The sequence below is a fragment of the Varroa destructor genome, unplaced genomic scaffold (assembly GCF_002443255.2).
Source record: "Varroa destructor unplaced genomic scaffold, Vdes_3.0 BEIS01000001.1, whole genome shotgun sequence".
Lineage (NCBI taxonomy): Eukaryota > Metazoa > Arthropoda > Arachnida > Mesostigmata > Varroidae > Varroa > Varroa destructor.
The window spans coordinates 41,441,576-41,460,287 of record NW_019211454.1 but is presented as its reverse complement, the minus strand read 5'-3'; the positions used below and the strand labels follow the sequence as shown (position 1 = coordinate 41,460,287).

General features: G+C 47.4%; 1 protein-coding gene and 1 long non-coding RNA gene across 5 annotated transcripts; one reads left to right on the top strand and one right to left on the bottom strand.

Moving 5' to 3' along the window:
• On the bottom strand, positions 1-17,485 carry LOC111252646 (nose resistant to fluoxetine protein 6-like). 4 transcript variants are annotated; one of them, XM_086986335.1, is made up of 5 exons: positions 17,392-17,485; positions 3,294-3,478; positions 2,614-2,725; positions 1,433-2,399; positions 1-1,235 (listed from the first exon to the last, which is right to left on the bottom strand). In XM_086986335.1, exons 1-5 carry the CDS (start codon positions 17,468-17,470, stop codon positions 656-658), a joined length of 1,923 nt encoding a protein of 640 aa, XP_086842461.1. In that variant the 5' UTR covers positions 17,471-17,485; the 3' UTR covers positions 1-655. The 4 variants fall into 4 exon arrangements, with proteins under 4 accessions (XP_086842461.1, XP_022666605.1, XP_022666614.1 ...); XM_022810870.2 differs by lacking the exon at positions 17,392-17,485 and adding an exon at positions 14,705-15,545; XM_022810879.2 differs by lacking the exon at positions 17,392-17,485 and adding an exon at positions 13,926-14,175.
• On the top strand, positions 7,666-17,207 carry LOC147758647 (uncharacterized). Its single transcript, XR_015325903.1, has 2 exons — positions 7,666-12,885; positions 13,159-17,207. It is a non-coding gene; the product is annotated as an uncharacterized LOC147758647 (long non-coding RNA).
• Positions 17,486-18,712: the final 1,227 nt, after the last annotated feature.

Below are 18,712 nucleotides of genomic sequence, written 5' to 3'. Positions count from 1 at the left end.
TCTTTTCATCGTTTAAATTCCTTTAATTGGCCGGATAGCACTGGTTGTGGTAGAGGCGAAATTATCTACGGTTCGTCGTTACTGTCTTATTTATGTGCTTCGATATGTATATATATATATATATATATATATTGATAAATAATACTATGAAATTTAACTCTTTAGATTATATCACAGATTATCAGAGTCCGATGCTCCTGGCAATGTTGCGCCAACGAGTTTGAGACCATCAAGTCGGTGGTCGAGCGACACTTGCAAGCGTTATGAGCGATACGCCCGCACGGGACGAGATCGTTCTACGGAGTAAAAGTCATAAAATGTTTGCATCGCTGTTCGTCATCGGTAGCTTCTACAGTAGGACTGGTATTGACAATTTCTATATTTTTCAACTCCCTAATGCAGCAGTTTGCCGTCTGTCGCCACCCCTGCTGTACCTTGTCACCTGTCGTACCTTCTTCTTGCTCTGCGTTACTTGGGTCCCCTTTAGTGTGGGCATTTCCTCGTCCAACATAAAGTATTGGGAGAATGGTAAAATAATTTTAGGATGCTAAATAGTATATCTTTCTGCATATGGAGGGCTATTGTCGAGGCGCGTCCCGCTTTCGTTCAGGATCCACCGCACGTCCGTCCTTGTTCTCTGGCTGGAGCTGGTTAACTACTTGCGGAAAAAGAGCACGCGTTCGATGCCAATTAGTGGCGACTCGAATAACAACGACATGACAAACGAAAACGAGTAGGTAACGACGATGTTACCTAGGGCGAAATAGGTCAACAGTGATGGAGAATAATCGAAGACGCTCTCCCGTGATCCATAAAAAATTGCCATGATTACGGGATGAATGATGTACGCGCTGTAGGTAAGCCTGCTGAAGGGGACAAATCCTTTCCATGATAGGATCGAATTGACGAAGCCTCCATGACCGGACAGGCAGGCCAAGACGATCCAAGTCAAGCCAACAGACCACAGAGTTCTTGAGCAGGCGCCGTACAGAGCTGCAATAGCTACAGGAGGCAAAGACACGCCGGTATTGGCATTCCACATGGCATAGAGAACTACCAACATGCCAGTTACGGTGCCAATCCAACCGAGGATTGTCGTGCGTCGGCTGAATTGCAATCGCCCATTACTCTGGTGAATCACGTAACCGGTCACCATACCAACAAGGTAGGGGCCGATCCGGCAATACGGCTTGATGTAAACATTTGAAGAATATCCATTTAAAAGCTCGAGAGGACTGAAATCAGAAAAGTTGAAATGACTAATTAGATTCAGACGAGATGAGCTTATTGCTATCGATGAGGCTTTTTATGCTCAGATACAGCTAATGGCGAGAATGGCTAGTATATGTATCCACGCATCACACTATGGCATCGACTGCTAAATAAAGTATTATCTATATGTTGGATACGTTTGTTCTCTTCTAACACTTACACAATGTTGGAGATGTACGGCATCGCCGGGTAACTGTTTACCGCAATGATGATAGCAGTTGCAGCGATCGATGCCAGTCCCAAGAACGTAATTAGCAAGAGGCCGAACGTGCGGTTCTTGTATAGCACCAGCAGAATGATCGGCGAGATAATATAGAATTGCATGTCGACCGCCGAGAACCACGTATGATTCAAGCACATTTGAGGTGTATTGATGAAGTTTTGCAAATAGAGTGCATTAATCCACCAGTTCTTCTGACACGTCATATCATATGTTGAAATTGATTCTGCCCATCGGGGTCCTCCACCGATGTACGGCAGAACATTGGCACACAATCCGATCACGACCAGCATCAAAGGAGTCATACGCCAATAGCGATGAAAATAAAACATGAAAATATTGATCTTCCCCTCGGTCTGATCCATTTTGCTGAAGGTGACATAGACGACGAGAAGGCCCGAGATGAAAAAAAAGGTGTCTACCGACAGAGTTCCATTAGCGATGCCTTGGCTGATGATGTCAGCAGGAACGACCTTCATAACATCGGCATTACGGTAAGTGACCCACTGCTGGGCAAATGAATAGGAGTGGCCGAAGATGATCCACAGCATGCTCCAGAGACGGAGGCCATGTATCGACGTTATCCCCTCGTTGCTGTTCCCCGTGTTTAAAATCTTCCCACTGTTCTCAAGTACTGAAAATGACATTAACAAACGGCCGATAGCAGACCTGCGGACCTTCACGGGTGCCATGAGGGGGTCGGTTGAGCCTGCGGTTGCTACCACGTCATTGGGCGCACTACACGTGTCTCTGCTGAATTGATAGAACGTGCCAACGCCGGCGAGAGTTACAAAGAATAACACAGCTCCGGTCATCATGATCGCTTTGCGATCGGCACTGTATGTGCTACCTGTGTCCGAGCAGGAAGTGCTAACCACTTGTGTTCCGACAACGACATCTTTAAGCGCTGCAAATCATCAATAACAGAAGAAATTATTAGCATTTGATCAAAGGACTTGTTCTACAGCATAAGTAAGCACTGGCTTCTTTATCGCTATTTCCCTGCACTGAAGTTAATATGCACGATCACAACGGCGATCGTGGTGCTGGATTGACGCAAACCAATACCAGTTGCGTGGTCCAAATCCGAGGTACGTATTTATATCTAGGTTAACACTCACTCGCTTCGACAAGCCCAGTAATGTCCTCCGGCGAGCAGAGTGAGGGCACACACAGGCCGATACGCGCGATCTGGGCGTCAATTGTCTTTTTCCAGATGATGTCCGGGAGATACTGTAACAAACAGACGGGAATAATGCACAATGTCAGTAATCATTCTTTTAAAGTTGAAAACACTGCCCACATGGACAGTGGTGGCGCAGTGTGACTCATTTTGGTACTGGCGCGCTTCGACAATAACAATGAAGCGTCGCAGACATGGCCGTTAGTTACTTTCAGTAATAGCAGCAGTAGTAATCTACGCTCAGTGTTCACTCTGCGTTGACGAATGATGTTAAACGACTGCCTTTATAATCAGCAGCAGCAGCAGCAGCGACAGCAGCAGCAGCTGAGCGGCAGATGGCTAGTCAGCCAGATTGTGAAAAACGGATCTAGCGGCCTTGCGTCATTAATGCGGTGCGCCGCTTGCTAACGACAACTGGTAGTCCCGATGGGCCCACAAGGTGACAAGATGCGTCTAAGCTGTTGTCGTTGAAGAAGATAAAAACAAATACGCGTGTTATACGACTACTGCTGGAATTGGCTAATGATATAACGATAGCACAAGTATAGCAGGGAGGCCAAAATGATAAGATGAAATAGTACCATTGTAATAGTAACCGTAAAGTTTAGACTTACTTACCGCTGAGCCTTTGTCCGTTACATGGGCCACGTTGAGAGTTGCCATGCAGTATCGGCTAACGAACGGAGGTTGAAAATGTGACTCAATCGGACTAGGCACGGCCTGCAGGCATTCCGAATAGGAACCGAGAAATGAGAAGCCACCCGTCAGGACACCGTTGTCGGGCCGACCCGTCGAGTCGAACACTATAAAGCAAAAGGAAAATCAAGACAATGAAACGAAAAGACGAGGAACTGGTATCGTCAAGAACAGTGGGCGGAGGTTAACCGACATAGCCAACTAGATCGAATAGTAACTGTAACAAGTACTCTTTTACCCTACTGACTCCACGCTATCACATGGCTCGCTCGTATAGTTTACATATGTTGAAACTATCCTTATATTATAATATTGAGGGGGCAACAAAAACGTTTATAGCTATTGTACGGACATTATCTGTAATAGCGCACTTTTTCGCTTTACCAGCGGTTTCCATAACATTCCGGACTATCTATATATAAGCAAAAGTATAACTTCCTTAATTTGAAACGTCCCGGTCAAGCGATGTTTGTACTACCATTATAATTGCTACTGCTGCTGCTGCTGCTGTTGCTACGACGAATGAACACCGAAGTAGTGAGAATTCGAGACGAGGAAATGAAGAAGCGCACCAGCCGTAGCAGCGGTGGCACCGGTCAACTGCGGCTGCCAGGATTACTACTACTACTACTACTACTACTACTACAGTTATATGTAGTTAACGCTGGTTTGCAACGATGGCCGAAACGACGGAGGCTGTTTTGGCGGCAACATCGACCATTTCTACATGACGAAGTGGAGCGCATTTGCCGCCATCGTCCCAGATCCATCACGAGGAAAGCAAACGGCAATGGCGATTGTTGCCTTGGTATCACATCAGCGGCGTCAGCGCCAGCCCACCCCAAACGCCACTCTTGCCAGAGAATAAACCAGAAATAAACCAGAAGAAGATGCCCAGTTTTGCTAGAAGGTTATTGATCCGAACGGCTCGAAGAAGACGGAAGCGGCAAAGCAATGGAAAGAATCAAAAGAAATGAGGCGGCCGACTGTTTCAAATAAGTACTAGTAGTGGCGGGGTTAGCACTAGCGGCGAGAGGCAGACAAATAGTAGCAGCAGCAGCAGCAGCAGCAGCACTGCCGAACCGACAAGCCACAGTCATAGTGGAAATTGTTCGGCGTCGTCACAGTTTTTCTAGCAGAAAGACGACGACGACGACGACAATAACAACAACTGCACCGACGCCGCACAAACAGCGACAGCAATGGCGGTGGCCGCTGCCTCGACTGCTACTGCAGCAGCAGCGTCCGTAGGCACTACCGTGTCGGCAGCGGGCGGCCATCGCTGAAAGTGAAAGTGAGACGATGAAATCGATTAGATCGCCAGACTACCATTACTCCAGAGCACTCTCTTCCTTCCCATTCAGCCCCAGCTTACAGAACCCCTTCTCCGTGTGATTCCCGTCCGGTTTGGCCATGGACGGACACGAAATTGGATAAGCGACGTTCTGCACGCGAGACCGTGCGAGTTCCAGAGAAAGCGAGAAAAAAAGAGACAGATTCACATCGTCGCAGCCAGAATGCTTGACTGATAGACAGACAGGCCGACAAACCTGCACACAAATGTATGCCACTGGAATGTAGGCAAATGTCGAATTTCTGCCGATCTGCCGCTTAGCTGCAAATCGAAGCGAACTTTTCTTGGCGTCTTCATCGTCGCCGCCGCGGCGTCCACTTCTTGCGTGCGCATGTCCACTTAATCTGTGCGGTGGTCTGCCCTACAAATTTCGCCCTACACTAAACTGGGTAAAATGTGTGACAGCACCGACTGCAAGTGACGAGTTTGCAATAAGAACGCTCCCCTAACCAGACAGGCACACATACAGGGCCGCTCACACTGACGCATATTTACACAGATAATAGAATTGGTGGTCGATTGAACGTTGTCGTTTCCGACAGGTACGTTATGCTGTCGTCGTCGTTGTTGTTCGGTATATTCGTTGATTTTGTCTGTACAGCGCCAGCTGAGAAGTACAGAGCTAACAACGACGGCAGCCGCTGCTGTAACTCACTTGGGTCGACGTGACTGGCCGCCGAGGTATCGTCCTACGACCAGACGCCCGCCCGAACGCCCGCCCGCCCGCCCGCCCGCTTGCTTGTCTGTGCGTTGCTAAAAGCGACCGAAACATGGGAGCGGCAACGACAGTAACAGCAATAGCTCTGTTTCACGAATCGTAGGAACTCATGTTGAATTGAATTTAATTGCATCTGCTAATGCTGCTGCTGTACTACGAAACAGCCAGCTACTAGTGGCGTCTGTTACTGTTGATATTGGTGTAGGTGTGGATATTAGCGTTAGTGTTGATGCTAGCAGCGCTGACAAGCCAGTGCGCGCGACCGCGTGACGATTTGTTGAAATGAAGGCACGAAGTCAACGACCTCTTCTGCAACAACTGCAGCAAACGATGCAGAAGCCACATGTAGCTTTCGTGTAACAATAGTGGCCCACCAGCCTAGTGCCACTCGGCACTGCTATCACACTAAATGTTAATATAATAGAATGTCAGCAATGGCCAGCAGCGTTTGTCTGTGTATTTGTAATTGAATGGTATACACCGAGGATAAATACGTATTCGTATTATAATAACTATAATACAATCAGCAGTCTGTCTATCAGGACTCTTAGACGTAGCCGGCTTGCTAGAGCAGTTACATATTGCGTTCACTCATCGACGACACCAGGAACAGTAGCATTCTGCGGCGACTTTTAAGCTGAAATTGATTTTATCCTCCCTCGTCAATCCCGGCGCCTCGCCCCACCCCCACCGCCACCATCAGCTCATATCGCATCACTAGGTTTCAAAATCGATCTGGTCACCAAGCCATTTGAACGGATTGACAACTCCACATTGATCGCAAATGGAAACGCGAGAAGAAGCTTTACAGCGTTCGGGGCGCTCCCGTCACCGTGACGCCAAATAATCTGCAGTCTATAGGCCTCACGTGGAGATTGCAATCGCATACTGCCCTTCTTTTTGACGGAATCACAGATTCTTCTGCGAAACCGCACAATGTGCCATTGTGCTCTTTAGCACAATGTTGTACTCTGTGATTCGTACCCTCTCTTTGCCTACTATTCAGTTCTACTTCGGCAACTACCAAAATGCGCACTACACAACAGGCTTAAGTACATAGTTGTCCAAGCTCTGAGCCTGCTTGACGATCTCTTCGCTCTTTCATCACTCTTTGCCCCCTATTCAAAGCACTTCCGAAACTGCATGGGTCATTTGCCTGCTCGCGGTAAGACCCATGATACGTACTCGAAGGTTAGCACGAGGCGAAATCCCCTTCCCGTCTGCCTCCTCCCAAATGCCTCTAGCCTTTACGTTTCATTCTTCGTATTCCTTTCCTCAGAACTCAATGGGTACGAGGTATTGTGCTGCTATTAACCGAGTACACACAGAACACCCCCACAGCCAGGTTCGCCACCATCTTCGTACAATCGAACTTCTATGTGCTGGTATCTCCTAGTATGACCGATATGCTGGCTTCGGCGTCATCTCTTCAAATCTACCGTCTGTCTACCCTCTGCGATTCGCCAATCGCTGGGTGTGCACCTCACAGTGGGACGCTGTGTTTGGTTGTGGAGCTGGTTTATTGTGGGTGATGTCGCTGCGTATATTTGCCTGTATGTATATGGGTGTCTATGCGTGCGTGTGTATGTGTGTGTGTGTGTGTGTGTGTGTGTGTGTGTGTGTGTGTGTGTGTGTGTGTGTGTGTGTGTGTGTGTGTTTGTTTTATGCGTGTGTTTTCAAAGTGAAAGTCACCACAAAGCGGGAGCAATGACCGTCCGCCCGCCCATTCCGCAGCGTTAACCAGCTTTGGCTGAAGTTGCTGCTGAAGTTCTTGTCGTTGTTGTTGTCGACGTCGTTGTTGATAGCGTCGATGGTTGCCGTTCGCACTTCGTGCGTTGCTGGTCTCGGTGGTGCTTCTGCTGCTTTTGCTCTATGTTGGACCTTTTGCCAGTTCGGAAAGCGACGGCTCTGGATTGTAGATCAGCAATAGTCGGCTTTCAAGCAAACGGCTGTTGTCGTTCAGGTTTCGCTTTCTTTCAACAACGATTGCAGTATTGCCGTCGATTGTTGTCGTCGTTAATTACTGCTGTTGCTGCTGGTACAGCTTCGTTTGCAGTGTAGCCCCTTAGCCGTCGTCGGGGTAGTCCCCCAGTCTGACGCCGACCAGTCGGGACCGCCCCGAACCTCATCCATCTGCTCTCTTTTTCTTTGTTCATATAGAAGCGGGCTGCTTGCACGATGGCTAGCGCGCGCAAAGTTGCACATAGAGTCGTAGTGGCTAGTAAGTATTCGATGTCCACGACGACAACAAGAACGACGACGATGATGATGACGACAAATTGTACCTGAACCGTACCAGCTCGCAGTCCGCCGGTAAGCTCTGGTCCCATTGTAACACTTTGCAGTGTGCGTCAGCATATGTCTATATGTTGAAGTGCAAACGAGAGGCGTTATGTATGACGTTGTGGCACGGCACGACGTAAACTTAAACGTCACAGAGCTATTGCTCTATAGAAAGAATCCCTGCTCACATCTACTTAATCGGTAAGAGCCAACCGCTACCATCACTGCCACCTGTCTATACATCTGCCCATTTGCTCTTGGTCTGTCTGTTTGTCTATCAGTGTGATGTCTGCAATGCCATATCCGTGAATCACTCTGTCCAAACCAACACAGTCGCCGCTGCCGTAGCTAGGCGTCGGATACTGGCGATGATGGCGGTGACCAGTCGCTACAACACTGTGATTAGTCATAACTGAAGAAGAGAAATTGGCTGGCCGTCATCATGACCGCTGCTCGAACTGCTGCTGCAGCAGCCGCCGCCGCCGCCGCCGCCGTCGTCGTCGTCGTCACTGCCGCAGTTGTGTGGTCTTGATGCTGAAGGTGCGATCCCGTATAAAGCAGCGCCTCCGCCGCGCTTCTATGCGGGGCACCGCTGCGCGCCCCATAAGCGTCTCTATCTACGTGTATGTTTATCTGAGCTCCTGTGTGTTCGTCGCTGTCCGTCTGTGCGTCCGATACACGATGTGCTAGTTGTGCCTGATATCAGACGTAACGTTGTGCCGCCGCTACGACCGGCCGAGTGATTGACGGTAGCTCACAACGCTGCGCGAATCGGCAGAAGAACAAGCGCGCACAAATGATAGAACGCGAGAGAATAAGAAGAACAACAAGCCAAGGTAACCACTTGCTCTACATACCGCGCGCTTACCACGATGGATAAGAAGCTCGATGAACAAGTATAAGTGACTGCAGCACCATCCTTACAGCTACCACAAGTGCTTCTTTTACCCCTAGTGATAGCCATGGCGGCGAGCCAAGATCACTTACAGACACCTCACATGCATCGTTTGCCTTGTCTCACTGCCTCACTGACCAAGTGACAGAATTTTCAAGGAGAAAAATCTATTTCTATTTCTAGCTTGACCATCAGCCATTCAAAGATCATGAATCGGGTGTTTGACGCTGCTGTTCGTTCATATCGTCTGCGCGTATGTATGTCTGAGTGTATATATCTGCGTGTGTTTGCGTACGTGTGGGTCCGCCTTGTCTGGCAGCGGGTGCGGCTCTGACACTGTTCTACACTTTGACCCTGTTGTTCTGCCTTCGGATGAGGTCGCCGTTGTCGACAACGACGCGCATCTACGATGACCCTCCAACATTCTATAAAGACGTTCTGCCGCATCTAACGACACGACGCGACGAGGAACATTGCCAGTAAACGCCTATTGCAAACACTTAGGGCTGGAATTAGCACTATGACCATCACGAACGCCATAATACCGATCGAATTGCTACAGCCCGTATGATTCGCCTAGCAGCCCAGAAGGAATATATGTATGTTGTATGGGCAAAAAATTAACGAAGGAACCTTCATGATTACTGTCATCATTATTACTACTTGCGTTTTGCCTTTTATTTCAGCTTTTCGGTCTCTTTCGAGCGGCTTGCGACCAGCTGTTGATCAGCTGACTAGTTCAAATAGACAAGCTCCCGAAGGGATTAGCACCGATGTTCGTTACTTGATGGTGTTTACGGAAATAGGTATTCAATAAACGATCGACTGTGGCTGCACTTCAGATTAAGCCACAACGCCAGCGTCAACGACGACGAAGACAACAGCGACAATGGCTACCTTGCAGACAAACGCAGCTGATACACACTGCCGCAATTGCAGTCGCGCGAGTTGGCACAGCTATCTTCTCTCGCAAAAGGAAAACGAGGAAAAATGCAAAATATATAATGACACACGCTGGTGCTGCCTATAAAGCCGTTTGGTAGCCTACCACGGGTGCTGAACTGTTCAGGGACTTTTTCTGAATACCCCCTATCCTGTGGACAAGTTCTTTGCTCCCGGAAAAGGAACGAGAAGAACTTCTCGCGAATTGGTTTGTCCCAAAATTCAGAACAATCCCCATTTCTGGAGTCACTGACCGATATTGCTGTTGTCATCTTTGTTGTTGTTGTTGTTGTTGGTGTCGCCGCAACGGTGGGCTGCAGCGACAGCAATAGCGCTGGGGGTAGCGACGGTGTAAACAGCAGCAAATGGCGCGGCGGCTACCGGGAAGGCAGCATTTGGTGCCGCCCGTTAGCGGCAAATCGGCGTCTCGATGAACAGCCCAGTGGCAATCAGCGTGGCAACAGCTCTACTAGCGCGACTAACGTCACCAAGTGCCCGTCGTTGCGGCCATTCAAACCGCTTGCGTTGCCGGCGTCGCCGCCGTCGAGCACCGCGGCCATCAGGAACAGCAGGATTAGTAGTCAGCCGCTCCTTTTGCCGGGTTTGCCGCCGCCGCCGCCGACACAGAAACCCACTGCCTCACTAACGGCGAGCGAAGAGCCCGAACGAATCTGAACGGACTTCGACGGCGGCGGCGGCGGCGGCGGCAGCAACAGGGAGCACAGCAAAATGCCGTGGCGCCTAAACCGTCGAATCCTTTACACTACACCAAACTATGCATTGCACCGCATCATATTGCGTCGTAGAAGCTACAAAATCAGCCTCGAGCATCAATATAACCACCGGCAGCGGCGATATCCAAATTAGCGTTTCGTTGCCGTTGTCACAGCCATCTCTATCACCACTACGACTACAAGCCACAGTCGCCAACATTATATCTACATTCGCAACAAAAAAACGTAACGAAGAAGATCGTTGGTTACCGGCTATTTATTAGTTGTCACAATTGGCTTACCTGAATGAGACAACCGTCGAAGACCATCGATTCTAACGAATGGAACACGACGACAATAGCAGCAGCAGCAGCAGCAGCGGTGGTAATAGGTCGTGGCAAGGAATTGTCCCGTGCGTGAAAGTCTGCTACAACAGGCGCAGCTCCGTCAGACGGAGTGTCAGTGCGCAGACGATAACTGGAGTTCAGCTTCATTTTTTGTTCCGTTCACGCAGGTTTATATTATTAGAAGTATACATACAATTTATGTAATATGCAGGTAATGTTTTTTGCTTTTGTTTAGGAACAACAGAGCGCAGCTTGATATCTCGGCAACCTGACGAGGTAAGTGGCGATAATTATAATAGAGCGGAACGAATTTACCTAATTTTTTCCATGTTCATTCATGATCACAATGGCCATTTAAGCGGGAAAGCCGCGCTTAGTTGCATACAATAGTTGGTGCAAATGATCCTTAGCGAGCATGGATGATCAGGCACATGTGAGGCAGAGGTACGCCACTTTCTTTCACTGTCGTTCTTCTAACTCCTTTTCCTTCCCATTACCTGCCCCTATTGGCACATTTTGGCTTATGACCACGTTGCATTCTGTGTGGACTACGCAACAGATCGAACCAATCCACGGTACCAGCTCATTCCTTTACAGACTAATCTCGTCAGGGCATCGCTCGTACGATTAGCGAGATATTCACGACGACGGCCGTCATAGCAACTACAATCAACGCTGCAGAGTCCTTCTCCCAAATGAAAATAATGAATATTTGTGCCTTCGTAACGTAAAAATGCTACGTTTTCCCCACACGCTAGAAGTAAGCGATTAGACGCTCTCAAACGCTAATCATTAATTCGAAGTTCATTTCCTTTTTTCCACCCTCGGCCAGTTGATCCACGACGTGAGAATTTGCGAGAGAAGTTCCCGATAAGCTGGCCACACAAACAGCCGGCATAATTCAACAGAATACCCACGACAGAATCAAGTTCCTGCTCGCACACAGGATCTCATCGACAAGGCCAGAAGCGGCTAGCGCTTGTTAGCCTAGTCGTGACCGGGCGTTCAGGCAAATCAACGAGCTGTTTGTAAAGTGAATATTTTAATATGTAGAGGACGACGCACACTCCTTTCTTCTCGTTCCTCCTCCCAGCATCAAGGCAAATCCGCCGTCTCTTTACACAGACTATGAAGCCATGCGGCCGGGGCTAGTCGTCGTGTGGCATCAATCATCCGAGCCCTAACCTTGCTGGTGGCGCCGTGGCGCTGTGCCCCCACCAGATCCAGTGGCTCAGTCACCCATTTGCTTCCATTGGTACTGGTAGCCAGTTTTTTTAGCCCTATTATCGCGTTGGCCTAAGTGGTGGCAGTTTTAGTAAGCTGCTCCTACGGCGCAACAAGTGTCGCCAGCAACAGCTGCAGAAAGTGTCTTCATGTGTGTGCGTGAGTGGATGTGCGTGTGTGTATGGGCGTGTGTGTTGTGCGTGTGCGTGTGAGTGCGTGTATGTGTGAGTGTGGGTGTCTCTGTGTGTCTGTCTGTGTGTGTGTGTGTGTGTGTGTGTGTGTGTGTGTGTGTGTGTGTGTGTGTGTGTGTGTGTGGTGGGTGGGTGGGTGGGTGTATGTATGTGTGTGTGTGTGTGTGGGTGTGTGTGTTCTTGCATGCGTGCGTGCGTGTGTGTGGGTGTCTGTCTGTGTCTGTGTGTGTGTGTGTCTGCTGTGTGTGTGTGTGTGTGTGAGTGTGTGGTGAGCGCGCGGACGTTTGGCGCGGTCTACTGGCGGTTTACCGGCGATCGCGCATTGGTGGCACTGGTCGGTGGCCACTTGTGGCTCAATTCGAAAATTGTCTCTTGTAGCTGGCTTTGTTTTTCTGCCCCCCTCTCGGTCAGTTTCGTGGGAGGATTCCAGCTGCTAGGCTAGGAAAAGTCGTAATAGAAGTTGTAGCATAATCATGATAATAGCAATAATAAGACATGCGATCGGCTAATGTTCTAGTGTCGTACAGATGAGTGGTCTTAACGACGGCACGCCGCTGCTGTTGCGGGAAGCGAACTGTTTGGCTGATGTGCGGGATGGCTGGGCAAACCAACTCAGTCGAGCAGTACGCGGTACTAAATATATATATCACACTACGACGACGCGATATCTGCATTGTTTGCTGACGTTCGGCATTTCAGCGGTTTGCTTTGTCGTCAATCGTTGATCGACTCGTTCCTTTGCGCACACTCCGTTCCTTGGTCGTAGCTTAGTCAGCCTACGGGGGGCCGACAAAGTGTCTGGAAAAGGCTTGAACTGCTTACTTGGTTGTAGGCGGCTTATCGGTAGGTAAGCAGTCATCTCATCGATGTTGATCTCATTTCAAAGTTTACCTTCCAGGGCGTGATTGGAATTATCACGATGTTGAACAGCAATCGAAAACGCTAACTTGCACCTCGCCGTAGCATGCGCCTCGGCAGCTACTTTACAACACTATACAGGATAATGTGCATGAAATGCAGAACGGAAGTTAGTTAGATAAAAACTTTTACGAAGGAAGGTGTTTTTCCCTCTACTTCTCACAGGTTTCACGTATTTAATAGCTAGATTCTAATCTTCCAGGTGTGGCAAAGTGGAAATTCATACGAATCGTTAGCAGAAGTTTTCGAAGCAACGTCCCGAATCCGGCCGGAAAGGTTCGTATATCCAGGAAGATACCGTTTGATGGATTCATCCACTAACACACTGTACGTACCATATGAATGGGGCCGTACTATTTGTCAGAGATCGTGAAATCGAGAGTTACGATGGATCAGCGTGACACAATTCTGTCCGGCTGTGTTTTGTTACATTTTGTATTTGAATTAAATTTAATCTTTTCTACACGCACTTGTCAAAATGCATTATCATTTGGCGTTAACAACGTTCATGAAAAGTGGGGGTACTATGGACCGCGAGAGAGGCCAGTAGCAAGCGGCGACACAATTGGCAAATCTAATCGAAGTGACTCGCTAAAAGCTCGATGCTGCCGCACACCGGACGGATGTGTGGACCCCGGGGAACGTTTGTTCGATGCTGAAGCCGAGCAAAAATCTACATAGCCTTGTCAGGTCATCGACCTCGCGAAATACGCCAAAATTTGTCAGCGACGCTGCTCTAGCTAGTCATTTGGCGCTGCTAACCATTATACATATATATATATATATATATATATATATATATACATGTGTATATATGCGTATATATATATATATATATATATATATTGTGAAAAAGCAGATAGTACCAAACATAAGCGTGACATAGACTGAGTATTATCGTCATCCTATCAGTGAGTTTCGAGCCGAATGAGAGGTTTACCCATCGTCAGGCAAGTATCATACACTCACCCCAATGCATTACGACGTAGCCAACGCAGCTCGTGGGGTCGAAGTGAAGTGGGAGGACGAAGGAGCAGGCATGGAAAGAAGGCACCCAGAGAAATACGATTGACCTTCCTTCAGACACTAGATATTGTTCATCGGGCGGGGAAAGGACAGACGCGTCAGTCGCACAGGTCTGCGTGAGAGGAGAGCTGAGAATAGTGGAGTTGATCTCACTGCGTGCAGATAGCGACTAACAACTGGTGATGGTACGGGATCGTTTGACAGAATAACCAATCAGTGTGCTTGCTAATGTGACACCACCATATAAAAGAAGACCATAAGAGAGGAACAGCGTAACAGGGGCACTGAATCTCAACAAATTATGAGAAACGTTGCAAATTGCATTGTATTGTTGCATGTGGCAAACTTTTGTTCCATATATTCTAGGCGTAAGTAAAAAAAAAAAAAAAAAAAGCTGTTCGAAAGCCCGGTCACAAACATTATCGATTGCTTAATTGTTGCACACGCACACCCAACAAAAAAAAAAAAAAAAAAAGAAAAAAAAGCTATAGTCCATTGCATTTTTGTATAAAGAAGCCTTATCTTGTAGCAGGATCGCGATTCGTTGGCTTTATTTATTTATTTACGCGCCGTGTGACAGTGTGAACTAAAAAATATATAGGCACCTACATGTCACACGGCGCGTTGACAGAAATGACAACAGTTATGGCAGTGACAATATGTAATTGTCTTCACTCGTCATCTAACTAGAATATTTAATGATTAAGAATAGAGGAACTTACTCTTAAGGGCCCATTCTTGGCCTTTTTTTAAATTATCGAGGTACTGCTTGCTGGCGTTCACGCATATGTGACTGACGTTTGTAGGCGGCGCATCTTCATCAAGTAAGCTCCTCACGTTGGCGGACACACGATCGGTGATATCACCGAATGGATCGAAACGATCGTACTCAGTAGCTGTTGTATAGGTAAACCCTACTAACACTAGTCCGAGTGTAAGCAGTCGAGTCATGGTTAATGAAGTCTTTCACGGTCGACGACCGTAAACAGGCGTCTTTCGGCAATGACAGCTTTCTTCGACTCGAAGCGAATCGCTAATGCGAAACGATCCGAGATCGATACAACGTCAGGCGGCTTTTTCTTTTCGTCTATTTCGTGATCTGGCGACCCACGAAGATGATCTGGTTCTTCTTGGGACTATCTCTTTCGCTGTCTGCCTTACACATCTACAAATAGAGGCTGCTGAACAGTGAAACCGATCGCGCGCAGTGACATCACCTAATGCTTAAACAATCAACACCGGTTCCGTGTTCGTTAACCGAGCAGCAGCGCTAACGTTGATCGATTGTAACGAAGTAACGAAACTACAGGCATCGAACAAAACAAATAACTCAAAAAAAAAGTTCAAATCAAGCAACCGACTATCGCCGATTTGGAGCGGGGAGAACAACGGAAAGCTATTTCTGTTCTTCTTACTACAGTCGCCAATACAACTACAACAAAAAAAAAACTGTCTCAGTTGTTTAGCTTGGCACACGCACGGCGCGGAGCACCTGCTGTACGTACGGCGTACGAAACGCTCTTCAAACTTCCCTTGTCGTATTCTACCAAGGTGTGCATAGGTTACTAATTTATATATGTTTTAAGCATGGGCGGTCTCCAGCGCACCGCGTGAGAGGAGATCGAAGGGCTACTCTCCGACGGGAAAGGGTCGCCTAAAGAGAAGGTTGAAAAGGAGGAGCGGAATTATGTGATTGTAGCGAACTAGCAAGACCATTGACGGGGGTCCGGCAGGCCCTTCAGAAGACGTTGGCTCGCGAGGGGACTGCGTCAGCGTTTGCCAGCGGGGTCCAGTTCACGTGGTTCCTTGATAGTTGTTAGACATATAGACGGATGCTTGCTCGCTGGGTCCGTCCGTCCGTCCGTCCGTTAACTTTCGTGTACGCTGGCTCTTCCCTTTCGTTCTGGACGAAAACTATCTGACTTCAACTACTTCTGCGTCTCGGTTTTTCCTCTCCCGACGGTCTCTCTTCCCGTACTGTTAATTTGTTTGTGATAATCGGCTTTTTTTTCTTCCCGATTTCATCGTCGCGCTTGCCGCGTCGCGGCCGATTCGGGATCCGCCGAAGCCTTTGAGACACGTCGGGTCACATAATTCCCTGGGAGAGGTGAGTCGCTGTGTGGGGAGACACTTCCCTCCGATAAAACAGCGGACGGACAAACGAGCGGATCCACGGATGGACGGACGAACCTAGCCGGCTGCCGCGGGACACATGCGCGCGGCAACGCTTCGACACGGCCGCCGCGTACCCGCGACGGCGCAAAAGCATAGCGCGAAAGCCGCCGCACCGGAGATTAACGTTGCAGATGCTGTTACGTCGTGAGCACTAACCCGGTGGACGGTTGTGGCCGTTCGAGCAGCTCCAGCAGCAGCGGTCGTCGTTGCTGCTGCTGCTGCTGCTGCTGGAGCGATAGATGAATGCGACTGCCAGGCAGCTGGCAATGAGCAATGACATCACGGTCACCAGGCAGTACGCAGCACAGCTGCAACAGCGATAGCAGTAACATCCTCACCAGTAACAGCTGCACCAGTAGCAGCGGCGGTCGTGAGTCCAGTAATGGATCAACCAGCCAACTAGAATTGCAGAAGGAGCTTACCACTGGCTGCATAATAGGCCTGTAAAATTGAAACTATAATGACAGCAGCAGAAACGTTACCTATCGTACTAGCAAGATCAATTGCAAAGGGAAACACGATGCGAACCAGGAGGACAACATAAAGGTCTTGACAAGCTGCTAAAGGCCATTGAACCTAGCTATCGCTGCCGGGGCATCTATCATCGCCATAAACGTCATCAAATCATTAGAATCTATCTATCTATTGGGATTACTGCCGTGGCGGGTCTATACAATGCCTGTGCACTATCCATATTCTTCGCTAGCCAAGCTTTATTCATCGAATATCAGAGTGATAGCCTGCAAATGCTAGCTAATGTACGCCGCTCCGCTAAAAATACTTGTCGATGTTAGCACCTTCTGTTCGGAACGCTATCTCGGAATACATTAGAACAATTTAATATCTACGGGCATATCTTATCCCTCTACTTTTCGTAACCGAACACGCGTACCAGTCAAGAGAGACAGTCTGTATTCCGAAGCCTAATATAGAAATATATGGGAACAAAACTATCAAACTAAAGCTTACAGTTAGATATACGAATGTATATATATACAACTTCTTTCTTTTTTCAAAGAGATAATAAAATTATGTTTGAAATATTTGTAATTATTCCCGTTTGATATATGTAGAATTGTTTGCGCACATTCTTATGTGTTGCTCCTTCAAAACAGACATATACGTTAGAGGTGTTTACTCCCAGAGGCATACTTACTGCTAGGTCGTTTCAAGCTATAGAGCCTCTTAAAAAATGTTATGTATAGATCTGTATTACTAGGTAAGCAATGCGTACTTGCTTTTCTTCCAGTATAAACCTTAGACGTACAGCACAGATATGATCTATCCGTATAGAAAAACCATATCACATTCATCTGAGATGATGGCAGTTTAGAAACACTTTATAACTACAGTGCACGAAAGTAACAGGAGCTTAAAGCATTTGTTTACTCGTTGTCGAAAACTCGTTTACGTTGAGAACTCATTTAAATACAGAGATGAACGTGTGGTGCACGCAGAGGCCATACGCTGCACAAGGAAACGCCTGGGAGGCAAATGATATTCAAAAACATGTAGATCTCCGTTACGGAAGCATCAGTTGGACTCGATTTAGATGATGTGCCATCAGCTGATCATGCTTCATTTGGGTCATATCAAAGAGATTTCGAAAATGTATACGCCACGTAAATTAACAGAAGGATTTGCAGAAAATAACAGAAGGATTGCAAACAATCTTCGTACGAATAGAGATGTAAAATGATAAATATTGTACTCTATCAAAGATGTTGTCACGCCATGCCGAATCAGAGAGAATAACAAGAACATTTTGGTCCATGATTTTTAATTTCGTTCACTACGTCACATACTAGTTGAAGTCTGACCATTTATGTTCTGCTCAGAAAGGTGTCCAGTCTACTAACATTTATGACAGGGGTATTTTTTACTGTGTACATTGATAATCTCTTGAATTGTCCACAGTCCCCATTAGATAGCACTTTGTTTTTATTCACAGTACTTACATTCGTTATAGGAACACGCACATGAGCCGTTTTGAGCTTATTACAAAAATCCCGCCTCTTTCCAACCCATCTACTCTTCAGGGCCTCGACCTCCACCTCCACCTCCACGAGCCAGTCTGCTCGCCGGCTACCAAAACAACGCTCGACCTATATTGTAAGGCATCTTTTTTTCTACAAATTTACTGAAAAAAGAACTGGAAAAAGATCATCGGCAGAAATCGTAGGGAAAACAAAGTACACCACCAAGATAAATCGAAACAATTACATATGGCTGCGAGCATTTATTTAGGCTGCTCATACGTGGGTAAACATACCTAAGTAGAACAGTCGATGGAAATATCTGATCGCTTTGTTCCTATTTTCATAGATTAAATCCTCTATTTCCAAGCTAGGTTTACGAATTTGAAAAATCAGGGATCAACGGTCCCATATTGAAATCAAGTAAAAATTTAAATACGCAAAGTATTTCGCTGAGGAAGTTTAGATTAATTTCTGTAAGTAAGTCCTTTACTCCGTTGCTCAATTCAGATAAATTACGTTACTTAAAACAAAGATCTATGTAAAAGGTTTCTCTGAGTACATATGTTAAACAAGCTG